Genomic DNA, 23,293 nt, shown 5'->3' with positions numbered 1-23,293 from the left:
CGACCAGTATTAATTAATAACTCAACAATAACTACTGTGAAATACATATAACACAAAATAGTATTATCTTAAAAACCAACACATTACATACGATTTGAATTTGCTGACTGACAAGTTTGGACCTGTAAAATGAGAACCCGCCTCGTTTAGGGCAATAAATTACATTTAATAGCCTCTTGACGAATGAGAGGGCGAATAGTAACACATGCGTTTGTTTATAGTTGGGAATTTGCTATATGAATGCACTTTAGACAGGTAGTATAAATTGTCATTGTATACCGGGTGTACCATCAAACTGTGTTTTTGTCTCAAACTTCACCACACCCTGTGGAATATTTTAGCATCTATAAAATACTGAAATTAAAACCTAACTATAGCCTCAGCTTTTCCTAACATCCTGTTTTTTTTATTCATACCCTTATGTTGGATAATTAAAATGTTTTAGCAACTAGCCATCTTCACCAATATAGGGTGTTTCTAAATAAGTGCGGCAAACTTTAAGTGGCAATTCTGCGTGAAAAAATAATGACTGTTTGCTTTATTAACATATGTCCGCAAATGCTTCGTTTCAGAGATCCTGGATGTTAAATTTTTTTACAAACTGACGATATATTTATTTCTCTAAAACCATTTGAGATATACAAATGAAATTTGGTAGATTTTAAGAGGTAGTTATTGCGCATTTTTTGACATACAATTAAGAATTTTATATTCACCATTGGCATGCATACGGGTACTATTACCCATCATACTACCTGTATGACGGGGAATACAGGTCACCAGGTCTTAAAACCTACCAAATTTCATTTGGATATTAGTGCAGTCACTGAAGGTTTTCACCTCCGATTTCGTTGAACCTTCATCGATTTTCATGAAAATTTGTGAGTAGTTAGAGGATACCTCAAGGAACAAAGGTAAGGTGACATGATGCAAACTTGCGCTTTTACCCTGGGGGTGGATGCAACCCCTTCTCGGGAGTGAAAATTATTTTATTAAAAATAATACCATAAATCGATAGAGGGACAAATTCTAAGCAAAATTTGTTATATAAAGTTATTAATATAAATCAATACTATTTGAGTTATTAAAGATAAAGATTTTATTTTTTCGTAAAACAATGCATGTTTTAGAGCTTTTTTCACGTTGTAACTCAAAAACTATAAGCTTTTACAAAAAAATTATAATCACTAAAATTGAAGTTAATAAAAAATTGAATACAATCCTCACTTAAAGAACTAAACTATAGATAATTCAAAGTAAGTTATGGGCAATTGAATGTATAATTTTCCGACGAGTACTCAAATCTAAGTATTCAAGCTTAAATAATGGGAAACCGATGCATTTTATAAAATATATCTGCTAAGTACTTGTCAAAGTACTTCGGAATATGTACCTATCAAATGAGCTCCAGAAGAAGTTAATAGCATTAAAATTAAGCAAGTTATGATGAAAATAAAAGAACCTTTTCGAATTGTTTAGGAGAAATTGGAAAAAAAACATATGCCATTTCCACAAAAATTAAAAGTTATAGTAATCCTCACAAGAATTTCTTTATATTAGCATAAGTGATGATTTCAACAATTTTGACCGGTTTAGACTGCATATTTTTGAAAAAAAGGTATAATTTAAAAAAATCAGAATTTTAAAATTATTAGCTTTATATGGTTTTTAGGCGAACCTAATATAAAAATTGACGGAGTTGTTAAAAAAAACAATAAGATTTTTTGGAAAATTTTTAAAAGATAAATTTTGAAAAAATTTTGCAGCATAAATTTTAATGCTAACAAGTTGTTCGGGAGCTCATTTGATAGATATTTCTAAGTACTTTAACAAATGTTTAATAAGTTTATGTTATAAAGTGCATAATTTTCCCGTTATTTAAGGTACTAGTACACTTTAGAAGACCGAAAATAAGCATTTTTTCAAGATTTTTATTCTCAGAGCCTTTATTAAAAATAAACATAAAAGTAGTAGTTTATTAATTTAGTTAATCTCAGGATTGGGACCTCTAAAACAAAAAAATCGTACGGCATTTGAAAAAGGAAGGTTTCTTACTTGACAATTTACCACCGTTGTGAAAAATTCCGCAAAAAAAGATTTTATGGAAATTTGAAAAAAATTTGTGAAAAAATCGCCCGTTTTTCTTCAGTTTTTCATGGTTAAAAAATATTTATTTTTTATTTTTTGGTCAAATTGTGGTAAATTGTCGCGTAAGAAACCTTCCTTTTTCAAATGCAGTACGATTTTTTTGTTTCAGATATCCCAATCCTGAAATTAACTGTCCGCCATCATTTTTCGAGGCCTCGACTTTTGCGCCCTCTACAATATTAGTGTACGTGCATAAATGAAAAAAGATATATTTTTTGTACTCTCTAATAATTTAATATGTAAACAGTTTTATGTTCATTTTTAATAAGGGTTCTGAGAAAAAAGTTCTTGAAATTCTTGAAAAAAATTATTTTGGTTTTCTAAAGTGTACTAGTAGCTTAAGCTTGAATATTTAGATTTGGGTACTCGCCAATAAAATTTTACATTCAATTACCTATAACTCACCTTTAGTTAACATTAAAAGAGTTTTCTAGTAAGAAGTTTATTTTATTTTTTTATTAGCTTCAATTTTGGTAAGAATAACTTTTTTGAAAAAACTTATAGATTTTGAGTCATTTATGAAAAATCGGTTAAAAACATGCATTTTTCTCACGAAAAATTCAAATCTTTGATCTTTAATAACTCAAAAAGTTTTGATTTATTTTAATAACTTTATAAATCAAATTTTGTTTAGAATTTGTCCCTCTATCGAATTATAGGGTTATTTTTCATAAAATAATTTTCACTCTCAAGAGGGGGTGCCATCCACCCCCAGGGTAAAAGCGCAAGTTGGCACCATGTCATGATGTCTTCTTTGTTCCTTGAAATATCCTCTAACCACTCACCAATTTTCATGCAAATCGATGGAGGTTCAACGAAATCGGAGGTAATAGCTCATATCCACCTTCAGTGACTGCACTATATCTCAATCGGTTTTAGAACAATAAATAAATCGTCAGTCTGGAAGAAAAAATTCAACATCCCGTATCTTGGAAACGAAGCATTTGCGGAAATATGTTTATAAAGCAAACAGTCATTATTTTTCATGCATTAAAGTTTGTCACACTTATTTAGAAACACCCGGTATTGATGAAGAACATGGCTAGTTGTTAAAGTACTTAACTTTTTTATTATCCAATATAAGCGAATGAATCAAAAAACAGAATGTTAAGAAAACCTGAGGATATTTAATTTCAATATTTTCTAAATGCTAAAATATTCCACAGGGTGTGGTGAACTTTGAGACAAAAACAGTTTGATGGTACACCCGGTATACGATGACAATTTATTGTTAATTCATAATGTCATGGACCTGACGTAATCATTTAGTGACGTCGATCTACGAACGAAACAACTTTGAGAAAAAACACAATTTAATTGGTACACCCGGTAAACAATGACAATTTATGTGTCTAGTAACAATATTATTACAGCGATATTGTTAATGAATAAGGCTACAACATATTAAAAAAATCACTTAAATCGGTCTCTCTCTTCAATCCTGACCCCCCGTAGGGAGTGTAGTGGTCGACGTGATGTCGTGTATTGTACGTCTCCAAAGATCTCTGTCTCTGGCCATTTCTTTTAACTCATGCATAGGTCTTTTGCATATTCCTGTAATCTGATCGATCCATCTTGTTGGGGATCTTCCTCGTGATATTCGGCCTTCCACCTTTTCTTGTATAATGAGGTTTTCCATGTTTTCTGTGTTGGCTCTCATAACATGTCCACAGTATTTTAATTGTTGGAGATGGACTTTACTGGAGAGCCGTTGGCTAACTTTTAGCTCTTTTAAAATCGAATTATTTGTTCTATGGTCGGTCCAAGGAATTCGTAGCATTCGTCTCCAACAGAACATTTCAGTGGCGTCTATCTTTCTTCTTTTCGAATTTCTCAGGGTCCAAGATTCACATCCGTAAGTCAGTATTGGGGATATTAAGCAGTTGATCAACCTCATATTTAACGCTCTTGAAATTTGACAGTCCTTCCATATTGTGGTCATCTGTGCTGTGGCGACTTTTGCTAGATCACATCTACGTTTTATTTCTTCCTGTAGAACTATGTGACTACAGCTGTTTCGGCAGAGTGCCTTTCTCAGGTGATTTAGTTTACTATGTGTTTGCCTTTTTAAAGTCTTTAACTGAAGAGATTGAGGAGTGGGGAGCTGTTTGTCTCGAGTTGGTCATTCAGAATTATATCTGTATTTTTTAATTTATTAATTTCCATAGATTCTAATAAAGATAGCTTAAGGCCTGTATTTTGAATATGCAGAATTTGAAACTCTTCATTAAAAGAATGATTATGATCTAGAAGGTGAAGTGCGTATTAAGAAGTGTCTGTTTTTCTATTGTTGAAAGCCCTCTTGTGTTCTGCTATCCGTTTGTCAAAGGTTCTGCCAGTTTGACTGATGTAAGTTTTCGGACAGTCACCACAAGTTAGTTTGTAGACACCACTCTGTAGTTGTTTTCTCTTTCGGCTCTTATTGTTCTTAATATATTTGTTTAAGTTGTTTTTAGTTCTGAAAGCTTGTGTTATTCCTTTCTTTTTTTATGTATCTGGCTATTTTTGTTCGGCACTCTGCCGAAACAGCTGTAGTCACATAGTTATAATAAATTTTGTGGAAGTATAGAAAACAAACGTTTTCAGTGTTTTAAGAATTCGGAATGAAAATGATCATGCTTTACCATCTTTGGTACTTTTGATAGCATACTTTACTTCTTCGACTGTAAGTGGAGGTCCAGATTTGCAATTGGTGTTTGTTGTAATGCAAGTGTTACCTCTTATATCTTGATAAGTTTTTTCTACATATTTAATCCAAATATCCCTTTTTTGTTCTATTTCCAATACTGTTTCCCTGATTTTCTGTCAGAAATCCAGTGTTCTTGGGTTTATATAAGCCTGCAGCTTCTTTCATCTTTTTATGGAGGTTAAATGAATAATGTTTTTGTTGTAATGACTCTATCTCTGTACATTTCGAGCTTAACCAATTTTCTTTTGCTATTTTAATAGTCCTTTTAATTTCATCATTTATTTTGTTGTTAGTTATTCTTATTACCTTTAGCCTTTCTTCTGTCTTCCATACTTCCATCATACATAGAATCTCCTCTGTCATCCATTCTTTTTTCTTTGTTCTTTCAGGTCTTAAGTATTTCTCTGATCTTTCTTGACTTACTTTGTGTATCTTTTCTAGTTCTACCTCTGTGCCATTTATTTCTGTATGAACCCACGTTTCTTCTTTTAGGCGTTTTTGTACCTTTTCTTTTACTGTTTTATTTTTCAGTTGATTAATATCGTATTTTCGAATTTTTGGTCTCTCAATTTGTAGTGCTTATAAATAGTCCAGAAAGCCACTGCGCATCCGCTAGGAAAAATATTCCGATTCGGATTTTTTGCACAATCTTACTCAAAAAGGACCCCTTTTAACAAATTTGCATGTTGCCAGTACCAAAAGTGGGTAAAAAATTTTTTAAACGTTTTTTTTTGTTTTTTTTCTAAAATTATTTTTTTTGCATGGAACAAAGTTTTTTAGGTTTTTTGGATCATTCCAAACAGAAAAGGTCTTTAGTGACTTTTCTCTAAAGTTGATAGTTTTTGACATATAAGCGATTAAAAATTGAAAAATTGCGAAATTGGCCATTTTTAACCCTCAAAAACTATGTGAACAACTGAAAATTTGAATGTTGCCAAGGTAGGTAGATATTCTTTAAACATCGATTGATGAAATCCCGAAGAGTTTTTTGCAATACAATATTCAAAACTCCTTTTGAAAAAGCGTGCGCGACACTATTTTCCACCGATAGTATGGTGCAAATGAAAGGAATAAATTCGGTATTTCGTAAACCGGTGACTTTAAGGAAAAATCCCGAAACAGGTCGATTTTTATTTTTAAGTTATGATATTGTGGCATATATGGTATAGTAGTGACGTCATCCATCTGGGCGTGATGACGTAATCGATGATTTTTTAAATGAGAATATGGGTCGTGTGCTAGCTCGTTTGAAAGGTTCTTCAATTCTCTATTCAGTAATATAAACATTTATATAATTATTTATACAGGGTGTCCTTCTACTTCTTTATTTGTCAGATAATTTAATTTAATAAAAAAATTTTGGACACCCTGTATAAATAATTATATAAATGTTTACATTACTGAATAGAGAATTAAAGAACCTTTCAAATGAGCTACCACACGACCCCTATTCTCATTTAAAAAAATCATCCATTACGTCATCACGCCCAGACGGATGACGTCACTAGTATACCATATATACCACAATATCATAACTTAAAAATAAAAATCGACCTGTTTCGGGATTTTTCCTTAAGGCTATGGGTACATAATTCGCAAATATTTTACGGCTATCCCTACTTTTTCTGTCTTTACACGGCAAATTACGTGTAGTAAAATTCTCACTGGTATGGAAACTGCAGATGTAAACATTAGGTTGACAGTGACATTGTCATTAGAAAGGTAGAGATGGCTATTTCGGTTTCGTTCAGTTTTTGAATGTTCTTGGATAACCTTTACTTGTATAAATGATAGGATTATTTTTTCACTAATTATGTATTCAGTGGTTACCATTATTTATATACTATACAAATAGTCGAAAAAGAAAAAAAGTTGTAAAGTTATTTTAATAATGTCCTGTTACCATGGAAAGCTTAGATAAGGTTTGAACATGTGAAGAACTGCGTTGTATAGATGTAGTATTACTCAATTAATTTATAAAGACTTTATTTATTTCTTTATTTGCGCAAATTAAAATATGGGACGTTGTTACAAGAAATGTGTTACTGAAAAGCGAAGAAATAGACGGTTAGCTCAATTGAAGTAAGTACTTTTTTACATAAATTTAATTAATTACTTTTGTATTTTTCAAATTAATTTTAAATTTATAGTGAAAATATGATCTATAAAATCTATCGGTAAACCAATAATTTTCGCATTAAGTTTTATTCTCGTTTAAAGGAGTAAACTATTTATTACTACACAACAGAAGTACCTACTACTGACCAGAAGTATCTACTACAAAGCGTAGCGCCAGCCGTGTCTGCATTACACCAATCGTGATGGAATTAGTTTTCCATGTGCTTGTGATTTGTGAATTCACATTTTTACGTACCAAATTATTAGAATTGTACATGAGTAAACATGAGTGACTCAGATCCGAAGCGACAAAAGAGTTACGCGAGGATAAAAATAAACAGTTTTTATTTGTTAATCTTCTTCACAATTATTAAATTTTATTTGATAAAAGAATGACCCCAAAAATTAAGAATCTGCTTCTTAGTTTGTATATTTTTCTATGACACACATTCATAAATGCTGCCATATTGTAACAAAAAAATACCTAGGCCGAAGACGTCCACCCACCAACTTCACTTAAACTGAAGCAAAATACTACTAACATACTTCAAAAGCGTAGTACATTCTTCTATGTAGGCTGGTAAATAGTAGCAAATACTACGGAGAAAAGCAAATGCTTTTTAAGTGTAGTGAAATCTTCAAAAATGTAGTACGTACTTGAAGCATCAGCATTTACTACATTTTATGCCACCATGGCCACTTTACTTTTTAGCTAAACTCGTACATATTTACGGTTATCGGAACAAACTCTTATAAAATAATACTTTTATTTGAACTTTAATGACTTGAAATACTTGGATTTTCCATAAATAATATATAAACAATAAATAACTTTTTATTAGTTGTACGCCTTAAATCAATTATTATTTTTCAAATACACTATCAATACTATTTAATAAACAACTCTTTGATTGATTTTATTATCATCGTAAAAGCGTTAAAAAGCTGTAGCAGAATGAACTGCTATATCAAAATAGCGGGTTGGACACATCTCTACTTGTCACTGTCTTGAGTCTTGTCATAACATTATATTCGAATGAGTGCGTTGTATGACAAAGATAGCGAATGTTCGATTTCCACGGTCCATTTTTTTCGAATCCTGAAAAAACTAATAAATATTTTTAAAAAATTTAAACACAAAATGAAAGACTAAATTATTATCGAGGGCCGAAAGTCCCTTAGAATATATAAGAAGTTTCTTTCGAATGAGATATTTGAAATTAAAAATCACACTACATTTTCTCTTAGTTTTTCACCCCTGTAACTTATTAAAATAAACATTATAGAAGTTATAAGGGACTTTCGGCCCTCGCTAATAACGTAATCTTTCATTATGCGTTTAAATTTTTTAAAAATACTTATTAGTTTTCTCAGGATTCGAAAAAAATGAATCCCCATTTGAATTGCATTGCAGCCGAAAATACGTACCGATCCTCTTAAAGGCGCCGGTTTACGAAATAACGAATTTATTAATTTCATTTGCACCATAAGGTCGGTGGAAAATAGTGTCGCGCACGCTTGATTAGCAATTAAAAAACAAAGGAGTTTTGAATATTGTATTGCAAAAAACTCTTCGGGATTTCATCAATCGATGTTAAAAGAGTATTAAAACATTCAAATTTAAACAGTCAAATTTTAAATTTTTCACATAGTTGTTGAAGGTTAAAAATGGCCGATTTCACAATCTTTCAATTTTTAATCGCTTATATGTCAAAAACTATCAACTTTAGAGAAAAGTCACCAAAGACCTTTTCTGTTTGGAATGATCCAAAAAACCTAAAAAAACTTTGTTCCGTGCAAAAAAAAATAATTTTAGGAAAAAAACAAAAAAAAACGTTTAAAAAATTTTTGACCCACATTTTTGGTCCTGGCAACATGCAAATTTGTTAAACGGGTTCCTTTTTGAGTAAGATTGTGCAAAAAATCCGAATCGGAATATTTTTCCTAGCGGATGCGCAGTGGCTTTCTGGACTAAGGAAACGTTCAAGTATTACGTAACGCAGGTTGGGGGGGGGGGGTCAACAATCTTCAAAAATTGCGTTACGCAATAGTTAAACGCCCATTAGAGTGCGTTACGCAAGGGGGGGGGGTCAAAAATCGCGTTACGTAATACTTGAACGCTCCCTAAAAGGTTAATTAATTTAAACTTACTTCGGTTGTCTCGCAGTCAACTTGAGTCCAAAAATATTGTCCACACTCTTGCAAGAACGTTTTGTGACTCAAAATCAACGACAACGAAAACTTTGAATTATTGGTTAGGTCAACTTTCGGATAATCCGAACTTTTCGGAATCCGAACAGGCTGTCCCTCCAATTAGTTCGGATTTGAGGGGTTCTACTGTAATGTTGGTTATCCATAATTCAAGAAAAATTTTCAATCTTTTTTTTACTTAGAAGGATGTAATTGCATAGTAGAATATAGTTCTTAATTCCAAACAACTTTTCATAATGACAATTTTCAATATTGTGAAGAATAAAGCTACTTTACTCTTGAGCGAAATTCATATTTTTTGACATACCTTGTATAATATTCACAAAATGTGATGGTTGAATCTTAGGTTTTAGACCATGCAGAACTTTTTATGGAAAATAACTTTTTTTCGTAAAATTAATAATAAAAAAATTTCCATATGGTTCCAACTTACAGGGACATTGATGCAGGGTGATTGATTAGTAGGGTAAAGCTCAATAGCTCCGCTATAGTAATAGATAGCAATAAAAGTTAATAACAAAAATTTTAGCCAGCTTTGAGCTTCACATTACAAAATTAGTTAGAATGTTACAGGGTGTTCGATAACACAGTGGCAGACCTAACTTATGTTTTTTTAAATGGAACACCCTATATTTTATTTTATATTCGAAATCCTGTTAACTTCTCTATCACAAAAATATAAAGGTTTGTAATGTTATACAGGGTATTTACAAAGTTATAACCAATTTTGTATGAAAATCGTAACAAGTTCAACTCCCTGTATAAATAAAAATAAGCACAACAGCAATGGTTTATTAATGCCATATTTTTTTTATTGTCAAAATTTTTAAGAATTATTGATATTGCTAATTTTCTTTATATCAAATACAGGGTGAGTCAAAACGCAAGTACATTATTTTCTCCGTAATGTTAAAAGGAACACCCTGTATTTTATATCATTATTGAAAAGTAACATTAACGTACTTTAATTTTTATATAACATTCCCTATGCCCAAATTTATTAGTTTTCGAGATATTTTCATTTTTCAGAGCAATTTATTTTAGGTGTTTAAATTTATCTAAATTTTAAGTAAGCCATGACTGAATTGACAATTGAAGATTACCGATTAATTATCAATCCGGTAATCAATGTAACACTGTAGCAAATAAAGAAATAAAAATAATTTATTAGTAATACATTTTACAAACAAAAACACAACCACTACATGTAACATTTTTGAAACCATTAAAAACTATCTTCCTAGGAGTAATAATCGAAGCAAATGGTAAACAAGACATGGAAATAAACGAGAGAACGGGACGAACAGGAAGCTTATTTAACGCTATGAAAACAACATTTTTGGGGAAAAAAGAGATACCGGAGAAAGTAAAAACGGCAGTCGTTAAATCAGTAGTTAGACCAACAATCATGTATAGCAGCGAGACATGGACATTGACGGGGAGACAAAAATCCAGAGTCAATGCTATGGAAATGAGATTCCTGAGGAAAATAGCAAACAGAAAGAGGACAGACAAAATACGAAACGAAACAATTAGACAAAACCTAAAACTGGAACCAATCAATGAAAAAATAGTGGAGGGACAACTAAGATGGTTCGAGCACGTGTGTAGAATGTCGAACGAGAGGCTTACAAAACGAGTGTTCGAAACGAGAGTGCAGGGGAAAAACAAAAGAGGAAGACCAAGAGTTATGTGGGTAGATGAAATCAGGAAAGAAGTCGAGAAGAAGGGATTGACATTGGAAAGTGCAAGAAACCTAACGCAAGATCGGAAAGCATGGAGACTACAATGCCAAACTCAACTCCACCAGCCTTACACCTAAAGGTAGAAAGGCTTAGGACTAAGTAAGTAAGTAAAAACTATCTTTTTATGTAAATGCAACAAATAAACAAAGAAAATTAGTAATAAATTTTACAAAAAAACACACAAACACAAAATACAATATTTTGTGAAGACAATTAAACACTACTTTTGTATGTATATGTAACAATGTAACAAATAAAGAACGAAAAATAATTTATCAGTAATACATTTTGCAAAAAAAAACATGTTTGAAAAAATTAGAAGCTACTTTTAATAAAATATTTTTAATATTTAATTACATAAGGTGTTCAAAATTATCTCCTAACACATTTATGTACGCCTAAAAACAATCATTGAATGAGCTATACCCTATTCTACGAACATACCCCTGTTTTGGATTACTTCGACAACGAATATTTTACTGTGCAAAATAAGAAGAACGAAAGTAAATTGCAAATTACATTGTTGTTTATTGGAATAATTATAAGCACCATTTATTACTTTCGTACTTCTTAAGTTGCACAGTAAAATATTCTTTGTTAAGTAAGGGAGTTGAACTTGTTACGATTTTCATATAAAATTGGTTATAACTTTGTAAATACCCTGTATAACATAACAAACCTTTATATTTTTGTGATGGAGAAGTTAACAGGATTTCGAATGTAAAATAAAATATAGGGTGTTCCATTTAAAAAAAACATAAGTTTGGTCTGCCACTGTGTTATCGAACACCCTGTAACATTCTAACTAATTTTGTAATGTGAAGCTCAAAGGTGGCTACAATTTTTGTTATTAACTTTTATTGCTATCTATTACTATAGCGGAGCTATTGAGCTTTACCCTACTAATCAATCACCCTGTATAAATTTTTTTCGTATCTCTTATGACGAACGACTAATTGGACTTCCTTGAACTAATGCCGCACCCTATATATCAATCTCGTATTGTTATTTATGGTTCATTACATTGCATTGCAGGGTAGGGAATTAGGATTGATTATAACTGATCTAAGGCAAGTGAATGAAGACGTTGAAGACTATTTTGGCTCAAATGACGAGTTCGAATTCGAGGAACAAGGATACCTTGATGCTGAAACAGATACAGTAGATGACGATGTAGAAACAGACTCTAATCCACCAGTAGATGACCATATAGAAACAGACTCTGATCCAGTAGAGGGCTATTCTGAAGAGTCACAAAGCATGTCTGAGGATGAATATGAATATGAACATGAATATGACTATGAGGATGATAATGACGATCCTGATGCCTCATGCAGTTCTTCTTTGTTCACCATGTCTCAGGATAGTTGTTATGAATATATGGATGAAGTACTAGGTGACCCGGAGGGATCGCGCAGTCCGTCTCTTTATACCATGTCTGAGGATGATGATTGTGATGTTTTGACTGACTTTTTCAATTATGCTGGTAAGTATATATTTGATCAAAATACTATTAGTCCTGTCGCCAGGGGGGGGGGGTACAACGGCCTCCTTAATTCAGATGGACTTACCCAAGTTTTTTTTATGTATTTTGACCCGTAGAACACGAATTTTTTGGGTAACAGTTGATCCGTATGTCGATAAGTTTGTTATAAACAAAGAACTTGAGGAATTACATAACAGCGATTTTTCGCAAAACAAAACATTTTTTTATATTTATTGGGTGATTCCCAGCAAAAAATGGTCTTACAAGTTTTTTCGTAGCATGCATAGTTTTAGAGATAAACGCGGTTGAACTTTCAAAAAATCGAAAAATTGCAATTTTTGAACCCGAATAACTTTTGATTGAAAAATAAAATAGCAATTCTGCTTACCGCATTTGAAAGTTCAAGTCGATTTCTATCGGTTTTGATTATTTGCATTGCTAAAAATTAAGTTTTTATTTGTTAAACAAAGCCATAAACACATAGTGTTTCCCGTGCCCAATGCATGCGTTTTAATGTACGTAATCTACGTAGAAATTGTCTGTATGCGCGCCTACTCGTTCGATTTCAAATGGGAAATGCATTGAAAATATCATTCAATCACTATGTGTTTATAGCTTTGTTTAACAATAAAGAAATTAATTTTTAGCATCGAAAGTAATCAAAACCGGGAGAATTTAACTTGAACTTTCAAATGCGGTAAGCAGAATTGCTATTTTATTTTTCAATCAAAAGTTATTCGGGTTCAAAACTTGCAATTTTTCGATTTTTTGAAAGTTCAACCGCGTTTATGTCGAAAAGTATGCATCCTACGAAAAGACTTGTAAAACATTTTTTGCTTAGAATGACCCAAAAAATGCAAAACAATGTTTTGTTTTGCGAAAAATCGCTGTTATGTAATTCCTCAAGTTCTTTGTTTATAACAATCTTATCAACATCCGGATCGACTGTTACCCAAAAAAATTCGTGTTCTACGGGTCAAAATACATAAAAAAACTTGGGTAAGTCCATCTGAATTAAGGAGGCCGTTGTACCCCCACTGGCGACAGGACTATATATCACACGTTCCGAAGATAAGTGTAGTAAAGACTATCTTCACTTTTCTACAGGAATGGATAGTATATCTAATGCACTATCCCCTAAGAAAACTCTAATAATTTAAGTTCGATCGATATTTCCTATACTCGGATTCACGAGTAAATTTCAGTGCACTGCTTATTACAAGCGAGGTTGCCGTTTAAAAGCTAGGCATGTTCTTAATCGAAAAGTACAAAACAGGACCGCATTGCCAGAGTTATTTCGTTTTAAACATTTTGTTTTAAACAACTGTTTTAAACATGTTTTAAACATGTGTATATGTTTAAAACAGTTTAAAACATGTGTCATCATCATCATCATGGCTTATTCACTCCTGGCGGAGTGTTTGCCGCCCTTTTGGGCTCTCTGATTCATTTGTTGCGGAGAATCAGTCCGCTGTTATCTTTTATTATTATAGCAGCGTGTGTGACTTGGCTTTGTCTACAACTTTCCTCCATTCTTTCCGGTCCTTACAACGCTCCTTCCAATTTTAGATTCTCAGCTTCTTTATGTCTCCTAAGACTTGATCTCTCCATCTTGTTTTGGGTCTTCCCTTTGGTCTCCAGCCAGTTATTCGCTTTAGCGTAGAGTCTGGGTTAGCTCTTTATGTGTGTCCCAGCCACCTGAGCCTCTGCGCCTTCACGAAATGGATTATGTCTTCACCCTGGATGACTTGTTTAATTTCTTCATTTGTTAATCTTCTAAATTCGCCTACACTTATCCTCACCGGTCCCATTATTCGTCGAATTATCTTTCTCTCTAAGATTTCTAATCTCGTTTCATCTTTTTGTGTTAGGCACATCGTCTCTGCACCATAGGTGATCACTGGCCTGATTGCAGTCTTGTAAATTTTTAATTTGGTTGTCTTACTAATGTGTTTTTCTTTCAAGAATTTTCATTTCTGCCATTCGCCATCACTCCCAAATATTTGAAACGGTGTACTCTTTCAAATGTATATGCTCCAAGCTTAATTTCTTTCTCGATGTTAGTATTTTCTCGTGAGCACTTGAGGTATTTCGTTTTGCTTTGGTTTATTACTAGCCCTCTCTTCTTTGCTTCTTTATCTAGTATTAATATTATATTCTGCATGGTTTTTAAATCTCTAGTAACCAGTGCAATATCGTCTGCATACGCTATCAGTTGGGCTGAAGATTCGATAATTGTTCCCCTAATTTTGGCTGCTCTTACTGCACCCTCTATGGCAATGTTAAATAATGTTGTTATAGGGAGTCTCCCTGTCTGACACCTACCTCCATTTGTACTTCATATGACGGGCCTTCCCTTGTTAAGATTCGTGCTTTGGATTCCTTCATCGTCATTTTCGTGAGAATTACTAGTTTTTCTTGAATGCCTAGTTGCTTCATATCATTAATTAGCTCCTCCCTTATTACACTGTCAAAGGCTTGCTTGTAGTCAATAAACAGTATTTGTAGATCTATTCCATGCTCGGTAACTTTTTTCGACGATTTGCGTTACAATGTGTATTGCATCTATTGTTGACGTACCTTCTCTGAATCCATGTTGGTATTCACCTATTTTTGTTCTCGTTTCTTTTTCTATTCTTTGTCTGATCAAATTAGTTAATATTTTGTACATTGTATTTAATAGCGCGATTCCCCTGTAGTTAGTGCATTTCGTCTTGTCACCTTTTTTAGGGATTGGCGTTATCAGACCGCAATTCCAGTCGTTCGGCATGCGTTCTTCTTCCCATATTCGTTATATCAGCTTGGGGATTCTGTGGGCTAGTTCCTCTCCCCCTTTCTTGAAGAACTCATTTATAATGTCATCTGGTCCTGCTGCTTTCCTTGTCTTTAATCTGTTTATGGTCGCCAATGCTTCGTTGTATGAGGGAGGCTCTGATTGTTCTTCATTCCTATTTTCTGTTTGTTCTTCATTTTCTGCATTTTCAGCATCGCCTTTCTTTTTGAACAATTCTCTATAGTGTTGTTCTGAAGCTATTTTCTTGTGGCATTTTTATAATCAAGTATATTCAAATGGGAAATAAGCCACAATTTTACCTAAAAATGATTTTATTAAAATGTATAATACGTGTCTGAATTGCCGATATAAATGAGTCAGATTAAATAAATTATTAGAAGAATTTTTTTACTAAGCAACATTTTTGTTTATTTAGTATTATTTTGTATTTTGACAACGACACCCGACTTGGGCGTCGAAACGTTAATAAAATCATTTTTAGGTAAAATTGTGGCTTATTTCCCATTTGAATATACTTCTCTATAGTGTGTTTCCCATTCCTTTTTTCCAATATTTGCCGGTATATTTTTCTTATTCTGTGCTTTTATGTGTTTATATAGTCTTGCATTATCGTTACTATTAGCTTCGAGTTCCAGCAGTAAGTCTTTAATCCATTTCTTCTTTTTAGTTCTGCAACATTTTTCTGACTCTTTCTTTTTCTCTTTATAGTGTAGGAGATCTTCTTGTTTCCCTCTGGCCAACCACCTGTGTCTTGCTTGGTCCTTGCCTTTACTAGCTTGCTCGCATTCTTCATCGTACCAATCTTTTCTTTTATTGTCTTTCATTAGTCCTATCGTCTCCTCTGCTGCTGTTAAAATACTATATTTTATGTCTTCCCATGTTTCATCTATGTCCGATGGTTTTAGGACTAGTAGTTTTTCTTCCAACTTAGTGCAGAATTTTCTGTTTGCATTATCTGTGTTTATTTTTGACCTATTCCACCTCTTTCTTTTCTTTCTGTCGTTTTTGTCTTTAAGTATCTTCAACTTCATGTTCTTCATTAAAACATGTGTAAAACACTTAAATTAAACAAGCGTTTTTTTTTTCATTGTCTTGATTAAAATAATAAATAATTAGGAAAAAAAATTCTCAAATACATTATAAAAACTTTTCAACATACATATTATTTATTCATTAATAACCGGAACTTAATAATATTTCTCAAATAATAAACTTCTCAAAACTGTTCCAGTCTCACAGTAATCTTGTAATCTAAAATTATCAACCTGATATCTGATCAGTCACGCCATCACTGATGCAATTAAGCTCTTTAAAAATTGAAACCAACTTAGCAGCTTTGACATTGCCTAGCCGATTACGTAGTTTGGAATGACAAACCGTATGTTGAGGAGAAGAGTCTTTCTATGTTGGCTGACAATGCATTAGCTGTGTGGAGCTGTTGAACAAGTTCCAATGCTGTAGTATTTATATTTTTCATAGAACGCCACCAAGTCTCTGGTACATATTACATTCTCAATTAAATGTTTAGAAAACGTATATGGTTTAAAGGGTATACACTTTGCCTGCTAATTAATAATAATTGACAATGCTCCTGGATGATAATTTATAATGGATTGATGATGTTTATTTCCACTAAAGCGCTTATCAAGCAAAGCCAAAAAATGAGCTGGGTACTGGGAAAACTATCAGTCTCAGGAAAACTATCAGCACGTTTTATTCTAAAACTTCGTTTTTTAATTATTGTTAATGAAGCGGATATGAGAGGACGGTCGATCGGGCTACATTAACAACTAAAAAACAATGTTTTAAAATAAAACAACCCCAAATTAATTATCGGTAACTGATCAAATTATTTCGTTTTTTTTTAGTTTTGTTCCCAATGATTCACAGAACCTAAAATAATGTCGATCCGGGCCGAAAAGATTGATTTTTACAATTAATTTTTTTTAATAAATGTAGCAATAACTCCGAAATATTGGCATTTAGGTATAGGAAATATAACATGAAAAATGATCAGTATTTCTTAAGGACTTGAACGCAAAAAATATACATGGTGTTCCATTTCAAATAAGAAAGTTCATTAGATTTCCAGAAAAGCGGAAGATCTGACAGCAATGTAATTACCACTATATTTTATCGGCCGCATTACAAAACCCTTACCCACCAAAATCTATAAAAATCGTGCTAACCGTTTCTGAGATAATTGAGGGTTTCCATACATAAAACTCACTCTGTATTGTGAAGTTGCAAATTATTAATTATTAGTTTTTTAACGATACTTTTCCAATTTATGTATAAAATGGATGACGTATTAAGAAGTAGGTGTCTAAAAAATTCATCATAATTTATCTTTTCAATCCCAAACGGAAATGAAAGAGAAGATGTATGCTTGTTTTTAAACTAGGAGGAGTAATTCAAAACCGCGCTGAAAATGCAGATTTGTAATTGGTCCAACCGCAGGCAAGTTTACTCCACTAAATTATGAAATTTTGACACTATTAACATTTATGAAATTGTGACATTGTTCTCTCTCTCTCTCTCTCTCTCTCTCTCTCTCTCTCTCTCTCTCTCTCTCTCTCTCTCTCTCTCTCTCTCTCCTGCCGTTTCCCCATTACTGAGGATCGTGATTTCTTCCAATATTCCTAACAATGTTTCTCCATTGGTCTCTATCTTCAGCTGCTCTAAGAGTTTCGCAGAATGACTTTCCAGCTGAATTCTTAATTTGATCGGACCATGTAGTTGGTGATCGTCCTCTTGATCTTCTCCCCGGAACGTTTCCAGAAACAATTAATCTCTCCAACTGTCGTCACCTTTGCGAACCACGTGACCAAAGAATTGCAGAATTCGTTGCAGACACATTGTGGACAGCCTTTTTTTAATATTGAGTTGGTTTATAATGGAAACGTTTGTCCTATGAGTTGTCCAAGGTATGCGTAGCATTCTTCTCCAGCACCACATCTCAAAGGCATCAATTTTTTGGCGTTCGCATGCGCGAAGAGTCCAAGTCTCTGCTCCGTATAGAAATATTGAGAATACAAGGGCATTCACCAGTCTCATCTTGATATTTTGAGAGATAGATCTGTCTTTCCAAACTTTTGTTAGGCGACTCATCGCATTTTTTGCCATACCAATACGTCTCCGAACTTCTGCTTCACAGTTACCATCGTTACTTATACTAGACCCGAGATAGACAAAGATGTTTACTGTCTGGTATTCCTGTAATATGTTAGTTGAATAGTGTCAAATCTGTCGACCACCATTATTTTTGTCTTAGCTTTATTGATTTTCAGACCAACTTTATTGCTTTCTTACTCAACTCTTCGTGGAAGATCAAACATTTCTTGCTCATTTGCTGCTATAAGTGTAGTGTCATCAGCTAATCTTAAATTGGAGATTTTCCTACCAGCTACTGTCACTCCACCGGCCCATCCTTCTAAAACCATCCTCATGACATGTTCACCATAAATGTTAAATAAGTCAGGTGACAACACGCATCCTTGTCTAATACCTCTCTCGGTCTTGAATTGGTTTGAGAACTTCTGATCTAATAATCGTACTGTCGCTATATTAGACTGGTACAGATTTTTAATAAGTGTCACCAGGTGCATTGGTGCGCCCATTTCTATTAAAATTGACCACAGATTTATCCAGCTTACACAATCAAATGCCTTTTGGTAGTCAACGAAGCATATAATCGTAGGTACTTGAAATTCTCTAGACTTTTCAATGAGTTGTCTCAGGTTCAGGATTTGTTCCCTTGTACATTTACCCTTTATAAACCCCGCTTGTTCCTGAGGTATTTGGTAATGTAGATAGGTTTTTAATCTGTTTTTGATGATATAAGATTTTACTAGCATGTGTTATTAGTGACAGTGTGCGGTAGTTTTCACATCTGGTAGTAGTTCCTTTTTTGTGTAGTGGGATATAAATTGAGGTACACCAATCAGATGGCCATTTTCCTGAATTCCAAACAGCGACACAGATAGAATGGATGATATGTAATCCTTTGTCACCTAGTAACTGTAGTATTTCACATGGTATTGAATCAATGCCTGGGGATTTATTTCTCTTTAGTGATTTAATTGCATCTTTGACTTCAGCGAGCAGGTTCTCTAGGGTAGTCAGAAGGCCACTGATTTTCTGCTGATACCTCGTTATTTTTATATAGCTCGCCACAGTAGTTTAGCCATGTTTCCAATATTTCATCAGTATCGGTCTTTAAATTACCTTCCTTATCTATTACAGACCACGTTTGAGGTTTAAATTCTCCGGTAAGGAGTTTGATCTTCTGGAATAAGTCACTCGGTTCATTTCGACAGCCATGTTCCTCTATCTCTCTGCATATTTGAGAGATGTAATCAGCTTTATCTTTGCGGCACTGTTTTCTGATTTCTCTCGATAACGCTCTGTTGCAGTCTTTTGCAGCCTCGATTACCTTATCTTTGAGATAGATCCAAGTGCTCTCAGGGTCACTATCTACTTGGTCTAAAGAAAGAGCATCTTCTAGGTTTTGTTGAAAGTCATTGATTTTTGATGGACTTAGAGACATTACTTTTCTCTGGGGTCTTCTTTTGGGGACTTTAAAACGAATTCGAACGTTCAATACCAGGAGTTGATGATCGCTTCCACAGTCTGCGCCAGGATATGTTTTACAATTGATGGACGACGACTTCCATCTTGATCTTATTAGGATGTAGTCTATTTGATTCCTTGTTCGTCCATCTGGGCTGCGCCATGTGTATAATCTCCGTGGATGATGTTGATATAACGTGTTTGTAATTGTAAGATGTTGTTCTACACAGAACTCCACTAGACGGTCGCCATTCTCATTTCTCTGTCCCAGTTCATTTTTGCCTAGCACTCCTTCAATATTTTCATTAGATGACCCCACTTTGGCGATAAAATTTCCTAAAATTATGACGAATTCATGATTCGGAATAGCGCGAACAGTTTCTTCTAGACGACCATAGAAGCTGTTGATGTCTTCTTCTTGTGCAGCTGTTGTAGGAGCGTATACCTGGACAAGGTGTAGGGTATTGGTGAATATTCTCATTTTAAGGGATATTATCCTGTCATCAATAGTATTATATCCAATTACGCAGTCGTTAAGTTTAGAGGGTACAATTATTGCGACTCCATTTGTACTTTTGTTATCTGGGCCTGAAAAATAGACGACGTTGCCAGCAGTTGTTTTAAAATACCCTTTTCCTCTCCAGTGAGTTTCTGAGAGTCCCAGTACCGAAAGATTGTGGTCTGCCATTTCTTTTTCAATTATGTGTAACTTTCCAGGGTTTTGGATCAGTCCCTGGACGTTCCATGTACCAATTCGCTGACATTTTCTTAAATTAAATGAAAATTTGGATTCAGTCGCACAATTTCTGCCAGGTGCCTGGTCCCTCACACCTTGGCAGCCGGTAGCAAATTTCACACCATCCGACCCGGAACCGAGATATCGCCGAGCGTGAGTCGGGTCGCTACACATTCCATCTTCACTTACCAAAATTGTCATCGTTATGGGAAGAAATTCTCTTGGGAAAATAGTGCAGTGGTTTCCCTTTGCCTTCTGCACCGCTGTATATGTGCCGTTTCTGTGGATATCATTCTCGCCGCATGGTCAGTTTTGTAACAGCCAGCTGCAACTGTCCAACCTATCACCATGTCTGGCTACCCTCACTTAGTTTAGCCTGCAGACCAATGCAGTTGCCCGGGATGTGGCACGTGGAGCCATAAGTGAGAGTTGAGTGCCTTATGAGGACCAGTTATCAAAAACAATCTCCCGTCTATGACGTTTGATGTGGTCGTTCCAATAAAAGGTGCTACCTTTATAACACACTCGTACACCCCGGGTGTGACACTCGTGACATTGTTGATATAGGTTAATTAAGTTATATTGGCGATTTTTTATGTTTTCTGAGTTATTCCTTTAATTTTTAGATTTTTAGTCTCCATTTGGGTACAGTGGAACCCCGATAAGTCGGCCTCCGGTAGCCCGGAAGTCCGGCTAAATCGATCGGCTCGTCTAAGAGCAATCGGCAGATTTTGCTATACATGGAAATAAATGATCCACCGCGCACCGCCTAAGAACGTTCGACTGTTGAACGTTCTTAGGCGGTGCGCGGTGGCTTATGTATTTCCATGTATAGCAAAATCGGCCGATTGCTCTTAGCCGAGCCGCTCGCTCTATGCCGATTCAGTGCGTGGCCAGCTTAACCCGGACCGATCTTTATCAGACAAAACAAACATTTTTTCACTTTGACTGAGTTTTTTACTAAGAAATAAACAATACTGTATACAACTGTACGTAATTTAAATGTACTGTGCATATGTATTTCATGTTTTTGCAATTGTAATGTGTATTTGTTTATTATTTATATGTATTTTATTAATTTTTACCATATTCTCCGACTAACTCGGACTTTCGATAACCCGGATCAGCCGCGGTCCCGATTAATCCGACTTGTCGAGGTTCCACTGTATACAGGGTGATTGATTAGTAGAGTAAAGCTCAATAGCTCCGCTATAATAATAGCAATAAAAGTTCATAACAAAAATTTTAGTCACCTTTGAGCTTCACATTACAAAATGAATTAGAATGTTACAGGGTGTTCGATAACACAGTGGCAGACCTAACTTATGTTTTTTTAAATGGAACACCCTATATTTTATTTTATATTCGAAATCCTGTTAACTTCTCCATCACACAAATATAAAGGTTTGTAATGTTATACAGGGTATTTACAAAGTTATAACCAATTTTGTATGAAAATCGTAACAAATTCAACTCCCTGTATAAATGAAAATAAGCACAACAGCAATGGCTTATTAATGCCATATTTTTTTATTTATTGTCAAAATTTTTAAGAATTATTGATATTGCTAATTTTCTTTATATCAAATACAGGGTGAGTCAAAACGCAAGTACCTACATTATTTTCTCAGTAATGTTAAATGGAACACCCTGTATTTTATATCATTATTGAAAAGTAACATTAACGTACTTTAATTTTTATATAACATTCCCTATGCCCAAATTTATTAGTTTTCGAAACATTTTGATTTTTCAGAGCAAATTATTTTAGGTGTTTAAATTTATCTAAATTTTAAGTAAGCCATGACTGAATTGACAATTGAAGATTACCGATTATCAATCCGGTAATCAATGTAACACTAGCAAATAAAGAAATAAAAATAATTTATTAGTAATACATTTTACAAACAAAAACACAACCATTTTGTATGTAAATGTAACAATGTAACAAATAAAGAACAAAACATAATTTATCAGTAATACATTTTGCAAAAAAACATGTTTGAAAAAATTAGAAGCTACTTTTAATAAAATATTTTTAATATTTAATTACATAAGGTATTCAAAATTATCTCCTAACACGTTTATGTACGCCTAAAAACGATCATTGAATGAGCTACTTACTCTACGGAGCATTTGTAAATTAACACATCGAAATACACTTTGTATTCTATTTTTCATCTCATCCCTTGTTGTTGGAGGTATTTTATAAACTTCATTATTAACGTAACCCCAAAAAAAATCAGTCCAGTTTATTAAATTTTGGTGATTTGGGTGGCCACGCTACTGGTCCATTGAAAAATGAAAATATCTCGAAAACTAATAAATTTAGACGTAGGGAATGTTATCTAAAAATTAAAGTAGGGTAATGGTACTTTTCAATAGTGATATAAAATACAGTGTGTTCCATTTAAAATTACTGAGAAAATAAGGTACTTGCGTTTTGACTCACCCTGTATTTGATATAAAGAAAATTAGCAATATCGACCATTCTTGAAAATTTTGACAATACGTTAAAAAATATGGCATTAATAAACCATTGTTGTTTTGCTTATTTTTATTTATATAGGGATAGGTCTGGATCCCGCGTATGAAAAAAAAGTTGATTAATAGCAAGCTGAAAATTTGTTAATAGCTTAAGGGTGTCTAGTCGAATAAACTTTGATATATGGGAACACTGAAACAGGGGTAGTTTTAATTGTGGAACAGGTTAAAAATTTGTAACGGTCACAGCACGAAAACGGCAGATTTATTTTGTCCGACAGAACAGACTTAAACTCTCCGAACAGAGATT

At 33.6% G+C, this 23,293-nt stretch overlaps 1 protein-coding gene across 2 annotated transcripts in view; it reads left to right on the top strand.

Annotated features, from left to right (window-relative positions):
* Nucleotides 1-23,293, top strand: part of LOC114329414 (uncharacterized G-patch domain protein DDB_G0278987) — a 55,503-nt gene that overhangs the window by 18,814 nt on the left and 13,396 nt on the right. For both annotated transcript variants that reach the window (XM_028278505.2, XM_028278504.2), the window contains exon 4: nt 11,947-12,397. In XM_028278505.2, coding sequence (XP_028134306.1) covers nt 11,947-12,397 — 451 coding nt within the window. The remainder of the gene's footprint in view (nt 1-11,946; nt 12,398-23,293) is intronic.

Source organism: Diabrotica virgifera, chromosome 7 (assembly GCF_917563875.1).
Source record: "Diabrotica virgifera virgifera chromosome 7, PGI_DIABVI_V3a".
Classification (NCBI taxonomy): Eukaryota; Metazoa; Arthropoda; class Insecta; order Coleoptera; family Chrysomelidae; genus Diabrotica; species Diabrotica virgifera.
This window is presented reverse-complemented; position numbering and strand designations above follow the sequence as displayed.